This window comes from Ascaphus truei, chromosome 4 (assembly GCF_040206685.1).
Source record: "Ascaphus truei isolate aAscTru1 chromosome 4, aAscTru1.hap1, whole genome shotgun sequence".
Classification (NCBI taxonomy): Eukaryota; Metazoa; Chordata; class Amphibia; order Anura; family Ascaphidae; genus Ascaphus; species Ascaphus truei.
In genome coordinates this window covers 316,553,043-316,570,918 of record NC_134486.1, presented here as the reverse complement: position 1 = coordinate 316,570,918, position 17,876 = coordinate 316,553,043, and the positions used below count along the sequence as shown (strand labels likewise).

Below are 17,876 nucleotides of genomic sequence, written 5' to 3'. Positions count from 1 at the left end.
TGCTGAATCTGGATATCCTGAAAACCTGACCTGTTGGGGGAGCTTCAGCACCCCTGACCTAGGATTATGAGGACAAATAATTGATCCCAAAAAGGTTCACTCATAAAGAGACCTACTTAGGATCAATTATGTCTCTTCATAATCTGAGGGTATATTGGAGTGGCAGTAGTGATCATAGTATTTACATCACATGGTTTTATTTTTAAATGAGTGCTGGAGATATGCAGATGTAGCAGACGTTATTGCGCCAGGGGGGAGGGGGACTAACGTGTTAGCCCCATCACTTTCCCCCCCAAGAGGCTAATTTAAACACCGTGTCTGCTCCTGCTGGCTCATGTGTGTCACGCTACAACACGCCAGTGATAGCAATAACATCTGCTACGTCGAAATAAATGCAGAACCTTTGCCATACAGTGCGCTGGTTTCTATAGACGAGTAATTCAGGAGGATCCAGGAAACGACCATATAACGGGGGATACCCCATAATCACAGATTCATTTATTGTAACAGGACTATGATTACCGTCTCGTCATGTCTCCCTAAGTTAATTAGAGTTCAGCATATTACTGTCAATTTAACGATAGAGTAAACATGCAAAGAAGCACATAGCGTGCAATAAAATACAATACACACAAAAAATATATTTTAGAAGCAGGAAAGGATTGTTGGATAATAAACATGGGTCTAAACAAAAAGCTGCAGATGTTTATGAGTGGATTTAGAAAATCCCAGTTGGATAAAGCCACCCTCAAAGATAGTGATGAAATAGATAATTGAATGTATATTCACTAGAAAAGCCTAACCATTTCTTATATAATCAAGTAGCAAAATTAGCTATCAGTTTCTTTTGGCAAGTATATGATTTGTGTTGGGTTTTTTTCCACTCATTTTTGTACACTAATGTGTCTGGCCGATTTCCTAATAAAAAGTACTCTAAATCTGAAAAAGGTTGTTACTTCTTGTTAAAAATTCTAATGGTTAAAGCAGATCGTGTGCAGTCTGCACCTGTAACCAAATGCAATGTCTCCCATGATATACTATACGGATAGCTCCAAATATTTCCCATCCACTTCTTTTCATTTTGTATGGCGTGTTATCCTTTAAAATGAAAGACTAGAGGCTTTAAGATTTCACGTCTCATCTCTTCACACCAGCCTCCAATAAGGACATATAAAGTGGAATCATACTGTGTTCTTACACATTAGGTCCCTGCTGTACAGAGTCGAGCAGAGGAAACATTATCATATTACTTCTCTTATTTTTAAAGCCTATAAATCCTTAACAGAATACAGTTTTTAATAAAAGAAGGTGGAGGCTCTGCCTGCCATCTCCCTGCAGATGAATATATATATATATATATATATATATATATATATATATATATATATATATACATATATATATATATATTGCATGAACATAGGAACTGGGGGGTGTATAACATGAAACATGAGCACATGAGGCGTGAGGAGCAATTCTACTTTACATGCTTTATGAAAAAAATGGAAGAGATATTGAAAATGAAATCACATGACGGGAATGGCTACTTTGACCCATTTGGACTAAAAAAACATTTAGTTTATAAAGTTAGACACCCAGAAGACAGCACCAATCTTGATCTTGTACCATTGGTGACAAATATGATTGTGAGCTGATACTCGGAGGCATTTCTTGGTAAACATATGACTGGTCTAGTGTATATATACTGCTCTGTGCATTGCATAAATGTAAGAAAACAAGAGTACATGTTTCACTCAAAAGCTTAGAAGTTCATTTCAAATGCATATCCACACAATATTAATAATACGATGTTAGGTATAACATTGGGAACAAATACACTAGAAAGAGAGGTCATAGACGGTGCCAAATAGGACAAGTAAAGGGAAAAGAAGAATTTGAGTTAACCTTAGTAGATTAGCGGACTAGGCGGATAATTCTATACCTGCCGAACGGGTCATTTTCATTGGAAAATCCTCATTCAAAAAGGATTTCCAGTCGAAAACAGCCCAAGCAGCTACTTTGGCAGATAGAAAATAAGGCCCTGATGCGCTAAACTCTGTGAGATCAGGGCAAAGTTTATCCTGAGTCTAACTCAAATCCACTGGGCTAATTATATGGAAAAACAACGTCCGTCGTTTATCTCATTTAGCATAGCGTTAACGTTAGGTTAATTTAGCACAACCTTGCGTTAGCTACAAATAACTGTGACGGTAATTCATGTCTTACCTAAAGGTGGCGTTAGCTCCCTGCAGTTCCTGAAATATGGATCTGTCTCTCTGGAGGGAGCTAATGCCACCTTTAAGTGTGACCAAACGTCAGGTTAAATCCTTGTGCTTTCCGGAATGGCCTTTAGTTCATATGTAATGATAGGTGGAACAGCTCTTTAGCATATCATTGGCACTAATGGCCAGAAACAAAATAACCATACATTTAAGGAGTAGGGAGAAGCTTGTAGGGAGCACAGATGTCACCATATGTGGGAAAAAAATATATATGTATAGTGTAGTGTGTGTAAGCAGATACAGCAATCAAATGAAAGAATCATGATTGGGGACTCACACTTTCCCAGTGAATAATCAGCAGATCGATTGCAACCGGAAGTGACGCGACGGACCGACCGGAAGTGATGCGACGCAACCTCGGGAGCAGGGCTGGTGGCAAGAAAAAGCTGCGCATCTATTTTGTTATGTGTCTATGCACATAGTGCTAAATGTAAGTGCAATACTTATTGCCTTGATAAATATTTAACTGGAACATGCAATGTTGCACTAAGTGTGTTCTCTTTTCACATTGAGGGAATATGCTGCTGATTCCTGTCATTTCACACTGACTGAGTCTACCATATCATATCCACTGCTGATTATTCACTGGGAAAGTGTGAGTCCCCAATCGTGATTCTTTCATTTGATTGCTGTATCTGCTTAAACACACTACACTATATATATATTTTTTTCCCACATATGGTGACATCTGCGCTTCCCACAAGCTTCTCCCTATAATCCATGACAGGAGGAATTGGATCTTCTCCACAGAGGATTGAGCAGCGAAGTTCACTTTTTTATTTTTCACTTATTTATGAGCACTTTAAAATAATTGTTTAAAAGAATTGTTTATATAAGATTTATTACTCACAATTTATTGCACCTCTATTAGAAGCGCCTCACATTTTCTGTTTTACACTTGTCAATTTAAGGAGTAGCACTGGGTTAACGTTAAAAAATTAGAATTGGACAATGCACTTTGATACATTAACGCAAACTTTGATACATGAACACAGAGTTAAAATTACACAATTTACACCAGTTTTGGAGCACCCTCCGGTTTGTAACACTTGACACATATTCCCCTAAGGGCCTTATTCAAAGAGCTGTGGATACACTTCCCCATGCTAGGGCAATTCTAATCTCCATTTCTTTTCAGTGTTGCTAATATGCATACATTCAATATAATGTCCAGCTATGTAATTACCTTGGATGTCATCATTAAAAGTGCAGTACTGATCGCGATATTTATTCAGGAGGCGGAATGCGTTGGCATTGGCAAAATCTTCAAACTGAATAAGGCAATTCATTCCATACCTAAAATGACAAATAATACTGTTAGGAGCAGAACAAATACACTGGAAGGTATTACTAGTCAAACATTAAAGATACTTGTTAAAGATACATTACTATATTGTGTATTATATTTGAGGGTTATTGTGTATTCAATACCAAATGTTCTGTGCATTTTGTCATAAAGTTGCACCTTTTTGTCGCCTCCCATTATATTTTACAGGATGGGAACCAAGGAGGTAGGGGCTCTCCTGAGCTAACCAAACTAATTTTAGCTCCGGGGAACCCCTCCCCGTTTTCTTAGTTATGTACCGGTTTTAAATCTCCCTCCAAAAGAAACAAAATGGCCGCAAAATGTTGCGGGTCCAGTGTGCTAATAGGAAGCTGCAATGTCATTGTTTTGCGGCTTTGTATTTGACAGCCAGTTAAATCCCTTATAAAAATAGGAAGTAATACCGGTAACTTCCCCGATAAGTGTCTCGGAAACCAGGTGGGGCTAATAATTGCACGGTTAAGCCCTGAAGGATACCCCGTTTCCTATCCTACAAACAAAAATATGTGGTAAAAATGTCGGGAATGCTGCTTTGACTTCAAGCACCTGAAAGTTTCTGAAGGGTCATTAACATAGTTATAAATTACTGCTACTTTATGCTATCCATACTGGGGCCTATTAAGGCTTCGGCCCCAGTCACTCTGCACCTTCTCAAGCTGCGATTTGCAGTTTGTACTGGAGCTACAGGGGGAAAGACAAGCTTGCGACCGGGGAGGGGGGGGGGAGTGACAGTCACTCAGCTGGTTCGCCCTCATCGGCTGAACTGCCGGGGGGTATGGCCATCTCTCCGTCGCCAGTTCTAAACACAATTTTCTTGTATTTAGAAAATCTGGTCCAGCAACGTGGCTGCTAATTGCGCGCCAAGGTAGCTAGTAGGGCCGGCCCCATTGAGGGGCGGTTCTTGTTCCTAGTTCCAAGTTTTTGAAGGTTATTTGGGGTTTTTCCGGTTATTTATGGAGTGCAGATTATTGCAGCGTGAATGTTTTTGGATTTACACGTTGGCTAAAGTTACTCCAAGGGGGTTTAATGACAATTTACGTTATGGATGTTTTTTATCTACACGTGGAGTCCTTTGGTGTAGTTCCTTGAGTCGATATATGGTAATATAGATGGAGTTTTTGGTGTATATATTATATATATATATTTATATATATATATACTGTAAAATAAACTACCTTTTTTATTCACTGCAATAATCATCTCTCTCTCCTGTTTTCTATTTCTTAGGCCTTAAAATTTATCTTCGAGATTTGATAGATGTACTTTATTATTTGTGGTTTGGTAATAATATTGAATTCATTTTTTTAGTCTTTTGATGATTTTCAGATGCCCTTGATTTGGGACTATAAGCGTTCCTTCTAAAGAATATACGATTAAAGACACTTCCAATTTTGCTGTACCATGTTTGATTCATATGTATATACTGTACCTGGAGTATAAATAATGTATTGTTTGGGGAAATTTTCCCTATAATAATGTTTAGTACAATGTCAATAATTAATATTACTTATGTGAAGGATTAAATGGCTTAAATAAATGTTGGTACATTTGAAATTGCATGTTTATTTACTTTTGTATAGGTATAATTTCCAAATAATTTTATTTATTTATAAAATATTTTACCAGGAAGTTATAAATTGAGAGTTACCTCTTCTTTTCAAGTATGTCCTGGCCATAGAGTTATGATGACAGATACATGGTTACAAATACATGGGTACATTATATATATAACAACATTGCATTACATTAGGTGAACAGGGTTATACATTATATATGAAGACATTGCATGAACAGTTAGATAAAATAAGTTATAGGCGTACTGTATGTAACAGTTAAAGACCACATTAAAATGTGAGACAGCTTTAGTTTTGAAATAACTTAGACTGGTGGCGGCTTTGAGAGTCTCAGGTAGATTGTTCCAGTAGTGAGGTGCACGGTAAGAGAAGGAGGAGCGGCCGGATACTTTGTTGAACTTTGGGACCATAAAAAGTCAGTTGGAGTCATATCTCAGGTGATAAGTGCTGCATGTGGTAGGGGTGAGGAGCTTGTTCAGATACAGGGGTACTGTAGCTTGTCCAAGAAGTATTTGGAGGCAAGACAGGAGAGATGAATTTTGCGCCTAGACTCAAGTGATGGCCAGTCTAGTTCTAGTAACATTTATGAGTTATTTTTGTAAATAGGTTGTGTTTGATTTTGATATGTTGTCCCTATATAGCATTTGTACTGTATGTTCTAACTATGCGGTCACTGTCTCAACTAATGTAGCGTCTTGTATCTAAGCAATGGACTTCATCTTGGTCAGGGGTATAGTTAAGTTGCGGATGGACTTTTGTGTCCTGTTGTGATGTTACTCGCACTCCAGATATGCACATTTTATATATGTGTATTAATAGTTGATTTATTACTTTTATTAAGCCCTGATGAAGGACTGTGTCAGGGCCAAAACATTGTTATTGTGAGTTAAATAAATCTTTTCTTAGATGTCCCAATGTGTACAAATTGTTCTCAACTATTGTGGCAAAATAATGTCAATGTAAAGGGTTTATTTTGTCTCAAAGGATTATTTTTGATATTGCATCAAGGGACAAATATCTTTTGTCCCCCAGCACTCCAGTGATTTTTTTGCATTTGTAGTTGCAATGTAATATGTTAGTGTCTGGGCAATTGGTAGGAAAAATGATTATTAGAATTATTGCAAGAATGATAAACTTCAAATGTGTTGGTATACACACTGACCGGGTTTACAGAACTCTAACATTTCAAATAAAATATGGATTGTTCCATGCACAATTAATGTACAGTACAATTAATACATCTACCTTACGTAGAGCCTGAAACGTGGCTTCTTTGTAGCACTTTATTATAAAAAAATAAATAAAAAGGGCCCACGTACAGTATTACTCAAACCCTGACTGTTTCTTTTCCACAGAGGCTAACAAACATTTATTGATAGTCTATGATTATGTACTAGCTGTATCCGGCATTTTTAATGCCAGTGAATAGTCTATTTTTAATGTCTAAAGGCTGATTTATTAATTCTGCTGAACATTTGAAAGTTTATTGCATTGTGCAGTGCAATATTATACCATATTTATTTTGTGTAGGCTGGATATTTTGCAGAACAAATGACTAATCACTATACTTCTATTTTTCACTCTGACATACATAATACTTTGATATTTAGATATAGTCTGTTCCAAGTATACGTATAAACATAGACTCACACTCAAACTATTGCCTCATTGTATTATTACAGTAGATCTTACGTATAAATGCTACAGTACGTGATTAGATTTAAGTACTAAAAGCTGCATCCCCGTCAATATACATTTAAAACAAACTTCATACTACAATGTGGTCTTGTTCTCCATACATGAGCCATTGTTTTCTTTCATCCCTGATCACTTATTAAACCCAAAGTCAGCATTGAATATTTAAGGTAAAACAGTGCATTCTCCCTGAAAATAAATATGGCGAATTGCATACAGTTTTGTGAAAAAGAAAGTACACCCTCTTTGAATTCTATGGTTTTACATATCAGGACATAACAATCATTGGTTCCTTAGCAGGTCTTAAAATTAGATAAATACAACCTCAGATTCAAAACACTGGAACATATTGTGGATCTCCACTACAGAGATTGCTTAAAATTAGGCACAAACAATTAAAAATCTTCTTTAGCACAGACACAATAAAAAATTAAAAAAAGAATAAAAGGAGTAGAAATTATTACATATTTCTTGTTTATGGATAGTCTTACAGGAAGCTTTTTATCTTTTTTCTTTTAAATCTGAGTCTTATTGAAATCCCAGCTTTCAATGCAACTTGAATTATATTAATCTATTAAATGAAGAAGCCAAAGTAAACATGGCTGAGTAGCTTTTGCAATGATTTTAGTATTAGTTTTGCAGAACTTCAGACACGAAGCCTGGCACGAATTAAGAATGTGTCTAAAGATCTTCACAGCGGACCGCAATTTATTTCTAAGTACTGTAGGTTTGGAATTTATCTTTTATCTTAATTTATATTGTATTTTGTCATTGAAATGCTGGCTGAGTATATGTATTAAATTACTCTTAACATGCCTAAAGGACGACTTTGTCTTTCTAGCTTTTGAAAAGCTTGCAATCCTTTTAAGCACGCAACAAACCGGGATTCACTAAGTGGTACACGGCATCGCACCCCGATCCGGTTGTTAAGATTGAAAATAAGGGGTGTGGCTTAGGCTATATGAAAGCAGACTATCATCACCACCATTTTGTCTCAGCAGCCATTTTGTGTGTTTGTATGTATGTGTATGGCAGCTGTTTGCTTGGATATGAAAGCTGCCATGATGAGGCTGCAGAGCATCACTGTCAAAGACCAACCCTCGTATAATGTCTACGTTCTTGAAATAATTGCATTCACAATAGTTTCTATGAGTGAGATAGCCACCGCCTCTCTTATTTTGCAGCTGCACAACATGGCTGAAAAAGGTTTATTCCTTAAGTCAGGAGGTTAGAAGGCCCCAAACTCCGGGGAAATATGTAGGGTAAAGGTTAGTTATCTTACGAAGCATATATTTTAGCCTGAGTAAGGTTTTTTGTATCTGTTGTCACTATATTTTTTCTTTGTCTCTAAGCCAGCCCCTTCAGGGGTGTATTACTCCTTTGAAATGTATAAAATGTGATGTCAATCATTATTTGGAGAGAGGAGAGAGTTCGTTTTGAATTCTCTCTCTTCTACATACAGTACCTTGGTACCAAATAAACTCACTCTGATATCTGAACCCTTTGACTTATTGATATTATTTCTACGCTTTCACACGGTATTAACTGCTATTCAAGTCAATGAAAATCCTGGCCAAAGTGCTATATTCATTGGACATTCTACGAGCAGACATTATTTTCTGCCCTCATCTGTAGATTAAGGACATATGGATATACAATAAAGAACAAAGATTTGAGCCCCTCAAATGGTACAGTATTTGGTATATTGGAAGGGATTTGGTCCAGAAGAAAGATCTTGAATACCTCATCACCAAATACATGCTTCCAACCTCATTAAGCGGTTTCACGCAAAGTACGGTCCAGAGGCCGCTCTTCAAAGGGGGGCGGGGGGGTACTGTAAGGTATCGGAGAGCGCGTCCCCCGCAACGCACTCCCTCCTTACCTGATGTCTCGTGCAACCCCGCTGTCCTTACAGCACGCACGCTCCCCCAGGAGCTTTCTAGACGTCGCGGAGTCTGGCTCCGCCTCCCGCTTGCAACGCGCATCAGTGTCGCACGGCGCGCACACGTGATGTGTGTGCACCGCTCCCAAGCTGCGTGTAAACTTTCTCAATCATGTCCACCTGTCTCCTGTGTCTCTCCTCCTATTCGTGCCTCCGGAGGCCGCGCCTCCACTCCGCCCCCCTCTCTCATTGGTTATGCTCTCCCATATATGCTCAGCTGTGCCACTTGCACTTTGGCTGAGCATAGTTCCAGTTAGCGCTGTTCTCCCACTTCCTGGTTCCTTGTCCTGCCTTGCTTTGTCTCCTAGTTCCTTGTTTCAGATTGACCTCCTGTGTACCGACCCGGCTATTACTTTGGACTCCGCACTTCTGGCTTACCGACCCGGCTTACCTCTGAGCTTCCGCATCTCTCCAATCCTGACCACGGCTTATGGATGTCTACGCACCTACTGGCTCCAACCCCTGACCACGGCTAAAACGGAGGACATTGACCATTCTACCAGCTCCTACCTCAGACCTCGGCAAGTACCTAATCATTCTCTCTCCAATCCTGACCCGACTGCCTGACCATCCGCACTCCAGACGTGCCCCCGTGGCTGTGGGTGGCGTCTATACCAATTCCCACCTCAGTACCGGGATCCCGCCTTGTTTGTGGTGAGCACAGAGTTACAGCGTTGTACTTTATCACTCCTTGATAAAGTGCAACGCGCACGAAGCGCGTAGGAGGTTTGTAACATCTCGGTTTTTAATATGGACTAATAAAGTTACAACTTTTTTCAAATGTATTTTTGTGACCCACTCTCTTGGCTGTGCGCCATAATCCCATTTTTGTCTATCATGACAAATCATCACGGTAACTATATAGCCATTATACATTTGGTTAGGTAATGGTATTTTCTATCCACCTTACAATGTTGACAATGACCATCATTATGACAAAGTGCACTATATAATTATAATATTGGATAATATCTATTACATAGTCATAATTAAACAGGTCAACATTGATCAGGATGGCCACAATGAAAAGAAAGGGGGAAATAAAACAGTGTCAAAAATCAGAGTTTGTTAAGATCCCTATGATCATGTAGATATGTTTATCAGCAGTGTCGTGGGGTTATACCCACGATTTGGAGTCAATCAGGTGATTGTTCCATCTGATCTCTTTTACACTGAGAATGGTGTCAGTATCTGGCAGAATAGTGTGAACTAGCTCCATATGCCCCCAATAGAGAATAAATAGCGCTAAAACGGATCCTACCTTTTGGATAGACCTCAGCATCAAAAATCAGTTATAAACGTCAGTTTAATCTACACAGCAACGATCATGTATTATTTACATCTGAGGACATTTGGTGGGGTAGACTATACTTTAGGCCACCTCACAACTCAGCTTTGATTATGTTAACTCGCAAATATGATCTTAAAGTGTTTTAGTCTATCATGATATATTATTATGTTATCCGTGCAGCAATGGTACTACGATCTGTGAGCATGCATTTCGGCTGACAATCAATATTTGACAATAGGTAACATGCAATTAGGCAATACAAGACATTACCACCGAATAGTCATACGCCGATGTCAATGATTTTGGAGATAAATAAACAGTCGCAGCGGGTAACAACAGTAAACCGGAGTTTATTATGATGTCCATAGCAACGGAGGAGTGGCCAATACTAGCATCGTAGGATTACAACTACAAGTGTTACCATGTAGGCCAATCATCTATGTTTGTTTCCTCCCCACAGTGAAGTTAGACACACAATAGGTGGATTAACATTAGACGCCCCCAATAGCGAAGGAATAGAGCTACGGAGGGCGTATACAACATTCACCTCCATGTCTGACTGACATTCGCGGCACCAATGCGCTGCCCGAGTCAATTAGTAACCATAGCAACGATAACATATAAAAAACCTACCTGTTTCCCTTGGAACTCGCCCCCGATGAAGCCATTCAGGTGAATCTTACATCGGGTACGTCTGACGTCACTTCCTTAGTAATGTCAGCTCATTGGTGTGGCGTGGGCGTTTGGCGGTTGGAGCGCTTCGCAGACTGCAGTCGTGGGCAGCAACAGCACTCGAACCAGTTGTGCAATATACTTACTGAATCTGATATACCATTACTTACTGCTGCAAGTTGTTTACTAGTGTCACATACTCAGCTGGTAGTATCAACATCTACAGTACACTGATGCTATATACTATAGTAGCTACTTTGTGAATTCACTGAAGTGCTACTTTAAGTACAAACCCAACTAAACAGTTTCATTGTAACAGTTTAGTGGTGAGAGGTCCCAAGTTTGGGTTCCTACTCACAAATCTGGGTTACATTCAGATACTAGACAGAAGGATACACAGTACCTTGACTATCATACAGTATAAGTATATTAGTGTCCTATCACTTATTGTTTGATAGGTACTTAAAGTGGTTAGACTAAAATACTTCCACTTCTAATAGTCACTTCCTGTGCAGATCATTAGCTTTGGTTGCATGATATACTATAAAATGTAATGCACATTACGATGAAGCTTGATCAGTAGCACATACACGCCTTCACGCCCTCCTCCAATTTTAATTGATTTTATGTTTGTTTCGTCCGTTTATCGTCGTTACTCCCAAACCTGATAGCACACTCATCATGGAAATAAACCACCTGACTTACTGAACTGTTTTTTATGTGTAGATCTGCAATTGTCAAGTTGAGGGCCGGATTCTAAAAAGTGCAATAACGTGTATTCAACGCTACCACATGGAAATCCTCATTAAATTCAATGGGAGTTTCAGTGCAGTCGTGCCGGATCACCATAGCACTTAATAGAATAAGGCCCTTAGATCTAGCATGTCTATGGTTATGATTTTTAAGCATAAAAGACATTTAAACTTTTTGGATAAAGTACACCTTTTTAAATAGAATTTCAATAAAAATAGAACAGTCGAACAATAGAATTATAGTGATCATACAGTTTCCAGGTTAATAAACTAGATAACCAGATCATTTCCTCTGCACTGGTTTTAGAAAGCGGTACAAAGGCTAGAACAAAATGTTACTGTTTATATCTTTATTAAAAAGTCTTTGGTTTTAGCAGCTTATCGACAATTTTTACAAACCTGCCTCTAAACGCTTGACAGATACTCAACTTGTGCACAAAGAGCTATTTTTATTGCTAATGTTTTTACCAGAAAACATCACAAAATAATAAAATAGTTTCCTATGTAATTGTATGTGAATCAGGAGATTGTGATCTTTAAATGAAGAGGGAAAGAATGCACTGTGTATTTTGCATTGAAAAACTGTAGCATTTCCTGTATTAGACACTTCATAACGTTTTAATGACTGTATAGTACACCTGTACCTGTGCATAAAATGTACATTCTTTGTGTTCAACATTTGCAATTATGCAAAGTACTGCGCGGTCATATTGGGCGTGACATGAATAAGTACAAGGCATTGTGGTCGCTTTACAAAATGTCAATAACGAAAGTTCACAGAAATAGTTGTCTTACACAGACCTGTTGAACATTTGTGCTCACTAACACAAAGTTTTTTGAGTCCCATAAATCTTCAAATATTGGATGGAAAAATTGTGTCTTTATTCCAACAACTAGCACATTGGTGGATACTTATTCCTAGTGCCCCAGTTGTGCAGAGGCGAGATCTTAGTACTACTGTAAATAAAATGTTTCACATATTTATATAGTATTTTTATGGAATGTTTAGTGACATTCAATAAAGAATTGTGCAGATAAATATAAATATTTTTTTATAGATTACAGTTATATTTTTGGGGGAGGTATAATGAGTGCACCTATACACTTTTCTTTCTTTTCTTTTTTTTGTGTGTATAAAGAATAGTTTTTAGAAACAAATTGAAAGAGTGCATTGCTTTAAAATAAAATTCTCACCTACAATGATTAGCGGCATGTGCTGCTATGTCATTAGTCATGTTCTTACACACATGCACAATTTTTTTATGGTGTGGATCATGTTCATACATACAGTATGAATGCACTAAGAATTGCTAGCAGCCTGGAGCCCCTTTGGCGACAGGACACCTGACCGTCTGGGCTAGGCTCCCCTCCTCACTTTTATCTATGCGGCCGGTTTGTGCTTTCGTGTGGTTCGTGCTTTGCCCTCCCCAACCCCTTCCCCACGCCCTTCCTAACCGCATATTTGATGTTTGTTTGGAACAAAAAAAGAGGAAGAAAATGAAGGACTTTGGGGGCTCTATGCAGAAAAGCCCTGTGTTGGCGAGTGGGCCAGGTTCATTTATGCGTAATTCTCTGGGGCCCAGTCTCGCTAAACAGCCAGGCCGGTGGGCGTCCTGGCTTGGTGGGTCTTGCGGGCCATGGTTGGGGTACCAACGGCCTTTACCCGGGGGTGAGCATGCTGGCAGGGTTGACACTTACCAGGGTTTCTAATTTGTTTAAATATAAGCCGCTGCCTTTGTACCTCCAGACCTTCATTGTGTGTTTATTTCTATGTAAGTTGTGAGGAGGGAGGGGGATCTTCCTCACAGGCTCCAAGGTCATGTGCCTACTTTGCCTTTTATGCCAAGAAAAGGTTGTCCAACAATTGTGCCGCATTTATGGTGCACAAAAGTGGTGCATGGTTGCATTTTGTTTATACATATCATTTGTAAATGTATACCACTAACAACATCCAGGCTCCATCTCGAACTCTACTCTCTAGCATACTGTATATTTTTTCTTGCCGAACCACTCAAAAATTGGTTTTATACATTAGCGCACCAAGACGCACTCTTCCATGCATCACTTTATGCCACACTCTATGTATAGGCCCCCAGAATTTGCCAGATTCATGATTGCCAGTGAAGTATTTGCATATCTCTACTGATATTTAGCTTATTATTTTGTTCTGTTATGCAATATCTGTAGACAGGAACGACAGTAATACCTAACACATGGGACACACCTAACTTGCCCATGGTTAAAACATTAGACCAAAATGCATTTTCAGTTCATGGATTGCCAGGAAATGTTTCGTTTATGATAGCTGACATGAAATTAAATTCAAAGAATAAACAGATGCCTCGTGATTTTACATAAGATGTGGAAAATGTACAGTACCTAACCAGCAGTTTTTAAATCTGATACTGGTCTTTGAGAAATATATTTTCCATGCATACTTACTTTTTACGTGGCCTTGCTGCAAATGATTGAAAATATGCTGGATGCTGAGAAGTATGTTTGGCACGACAATACTGTGCCTTTAATAATGTGCTATACTGAATTGATAAAATACCATTATGCATAAAGAGCTAGATAGGTTAGATACCCCTTTGGGATCATTAGAATGATTGACACTGAAATATTATAGGGGTGGCCAACTCCAGTCCTAAAGGGCCACCAACAGGTCAGGTTTTCAGGATATTCCAGCTTCAGCACAAGTGGCTCACGCATAACCGAGCCACTGATTGAGCCACCTGTGCTGAAGCAGGGATATCCTGAAAACCTGGCCTGTTGGTGGCCCTTGAGGACTGGAGTTGGCCCCCCCTGAAATATACTAAAAAATGGCATTGACACCCCCCACCCCAAGGGTTGCTTGTTCAGCTACCAGCCTCATTTACATGTCTCTTTAAATTAAAACTTGTCATTCATATTAGTGTGTATTAAAGTAAACATTTGTATTGACAATTTACTGTATGTGATAATGACAAAATCTAAACAGAAAGTAGTTGTTGGAGAATTATATTGACATTTATATTGTCATTGGCAGTGGTCGAAGTGACTTATAAAAGTAGTGGCACTGTGTCTGACGTTACATTTAACATAGAGGAATAACTATTTTAATCACATTTTAGGATTTGTAGAATATTTATGCTTACAGAGCACTCTTGCAGAGTCATGAAATCAGCACCCCTGGTTGCATTTCTTTTTTTTGGTTATAGGATTGAAGCAGGGGTTCCCAGAGCTGAACGACTGCCATTTCAGCTCCGGGAACCCCTGCTTCCCGAGATACCTCCGTAGGGTGTGCCGGTATCTCCATGATTAAATGTCCCTTCGTCACGCGGCCAATAGGCAGCCGCAAGGGTTGACATCACGGTTTCCTATTGGCCCGCAAGATGCAGGACATTTAAAGCCACCATTATGTTAGCCACGCAGACCCGTCAGGCTAACGCAGTTCAGGTCCAAAGACCCCTGTTTCAATCCTATATAAGTGGTGTGAAAAAGAAAGTACACCCTCTTTGAATTCCATGGTTTTACATATCAGGACATAATAACAATCATCTGTTCCTTAGCAGGTCTTCAAATTAGTTAAATACAACTTCAGATGAACCACAACACATGACATATTACACTGTGCCATGATTTATTTAACAAAAATAGAGCCAAAATGGAGAAGTCATGTGTGAAAAACTAAGTATACCTTATGATTCAATAGCTTGTAGAACCACCTTTAGCAGCAATAACTTGAAGTAATTGTTTTCTGTATGACTTCATCAGTCTCTCACATCGTTGTGGAGGAATTTTGGCCCACTCTTCTTCACAACATTGCTTCAGTTCATTGAGGTTTGTGGGCATTTGTTTATGCAGAGCTCTCTTAAGGTCCCGCCACAGCATTTCAATCGTGTTGAGGTCTGGACTTTGACTGGGCCATTGCAACACCTTGATTCTTTTCTTTTTCAGCCATTCTGTTGTAGATTTGCTGGTGTGCTTGGGATAGTACCAGTGTGGTAACCCAGTGTCCCTCCTCCAGTCCCACCCCAGGAGCAAACACCACCCCTATGTGTGTGAAGGTAGCGCTACCCTCCCTGAAATGTGGTGGTGCACGGTGGGTTCCTTCCTGGATAACACCAGGGAATTAGAGGGATCCTCCGTTAGCAGAGGCGCATCAGTGGTGCCACGATGCGGGGTCTGCAAAACTCCCCTCACGCCTTACTGCTTGGTTGCCACGTGCGGTCTCATCCGAAGGCCACAGGTCGCTGCGCGGACATCCGTCCCAGTGCGCAGTGGTGTGTGTTGTCAATCTCTACTAGGGAGGGTCCCTATCTAGGGCCTTCCCTACAATACTGGTATCAGTAGGGATTGGGGCCTTACTGGGGCCTAAGGGCAAAGTCTGGCTTTGTCCAGGGGCTTACTCGGTCCCTGGACACATCGTCCTCTTTGCTGGCTCCAATCTCAACATGGCCGCCGCAGCACACAGTCCCATAGACTTATATGCGGCGCCAACCTCAAAATGGCCACCACAACTTTTCCCCGATCTCCTGATCCAGCGGAGCCTCGGATCACCGGCTCATCAGTGGGGCAATGCAGAGCAGCTCCCCCACACCCAGGCAAGGAATGGGGACCCCGCTACATATACTTCCTATAACCAGCCACTTCTGACCTATAATTTCTTTCTCCTATTGGCCTAACCATTGTTCATGCAACATCTCTGTTGTATAGAAAACAACTTGTAAACTAAAACGAGTGCAGTTTGCAATTCTGCACTGGATGCAGTCACTCTGCCTGCGCTTGGTCTGAAAACTGAAGCCTGCGGTTCTCCATGTTAGGGATTCTCTAAGCCCGACACATCTTTGGCTGTTTTCCTAAAACGATACAGAACTGCTGCTTACGGCTTCTCCTATTTCAGTATGACAGAGATGTAGCTCCTTGTTTAGTAACAGCTGCTTGGTTAAAAATCGTATTTGTCAAAATAGGTTTATATTTATTTCTCTCTGGCCGATGTTAAACTCTGAAATATTTTACATTAGGCTTGAAAATTCCAAGGGTAGATGAGGACATGTATTACTTTGCAAAACAAAATCGGTTCATTAGATTTCTCACTTAAAAAAAAAAAAAGTAATATAATTTTGCAGCTACAGTACTCATTAATTAAATTTTACTACAATTTGACCTGGGGGGCCTGTTTATTAGGCTTCTCGTCTGCGTAGACAGCTCCTGTTGCATAAAGGCATTCCCACTCTTGGATTTACTTGGTTTCCCATAAAAGAATAAAAGGAAGACATGCCCAAAATGTAGCACATACAGAGCCATCCGCCGATCACTTGCTGGGAGGTTATTAAAAAGGGTGACAAGCTGGTAAAAGAGAGAAGGGATTCACTTTGAAGTTATATGTTACCACCCTTAGAAAAAACTGCCGGCTATGCAATTAAGTGAGACTTCTATTATTCTATCCAAAGTGTGAGCCTGAGACAGCTACCCATCTGTTTTTCTACTGAACCGACTCCTACTTCTATATGAAAAAATGGCAAGCTAGCACTGCGTGGGAGATAGTTATAAAGAATTTCCCTCAGTAGGAACCAATGACTGAATAGCAGTAGAAATTCCTATTTTAATCACTATAGCATCAAAACCTACTACTCTGTATTACACAAAAGAGGCATACAATAAACTGTGCGCATGGGATAATGCAAATACTTAACCTGTTCAATGCTGAAAAGACCTGGAGTACATTTCTCTGCTGTAAATAGCTTAATCCAATGACAAAGAAATAAGTTAACAATCCTAACATTATTTCTTTTAAAAAACATTTTTATTAATGCACAGCTTCTTTCAAGAGGTGCCGTTTTAAAAAATCTTGCATTAATCTGCAAGTGATCGGTTGTACAGTATCAGAAAAGCAACTGGTGGTTAAAAAGACAGCAAACCGTTTTCCTAATAAGCCTATGTAGCCCCCTTTCCCTATGACTAAGGGAACTACTCGTGCTGATCTCTGTATGGCTCACAGGAGGCCTAATCCTCTGCCACTGGGAGCCTGGGGAGAGCTCTTTCCTCCTTGGTAAAGCATCCACCTGGGAGGGATCCCAGAGCAGCGGGATAACCCCTCACAGGGACCAATTACAGCGAATAAGATAGATAGATAGATAGATAGATAGATACTAAAAAAAAGGGAACGGACCCCGCATCCACAAAACTGCACAATGAAGGCAACCAATAGACTGACAAAATTATAAATACTTAATTAGTATGTCAATGGTGCTAAAAGGGCCAATAGGTATGTAAGCAAGAGAAAAAGAAGCCCAAAAAGATAGCACTCTGGTGTACCGTCTGCAATATCAAAAGTACATATTATTTATTAGATGTCACAA

General features: G+C 39.6%; 1 protein-coding gene across 1 annotated transcript in view; it reads right to left on the bottom strand.

Annotated features, from left to right (window-relative positions):
- Window positions 1-17,876, bottom strand: part of ME1 (malic enzyme 1) — a 352,953-nt gene that overhangs the window by 59,856 nt on the left and 275,221 nt on the right. The window contains exon 8 of the mRNA XM_075597942.1: window positions 3,469-3,578. Within this exon, the coding sequence (XP_075454057.1) occupies window positions 3,469-3,578 (110 nt within the window). The remainder of the gene's footprint in view (window positions 1-3,468; window positions 3,579-17,876) is intronic.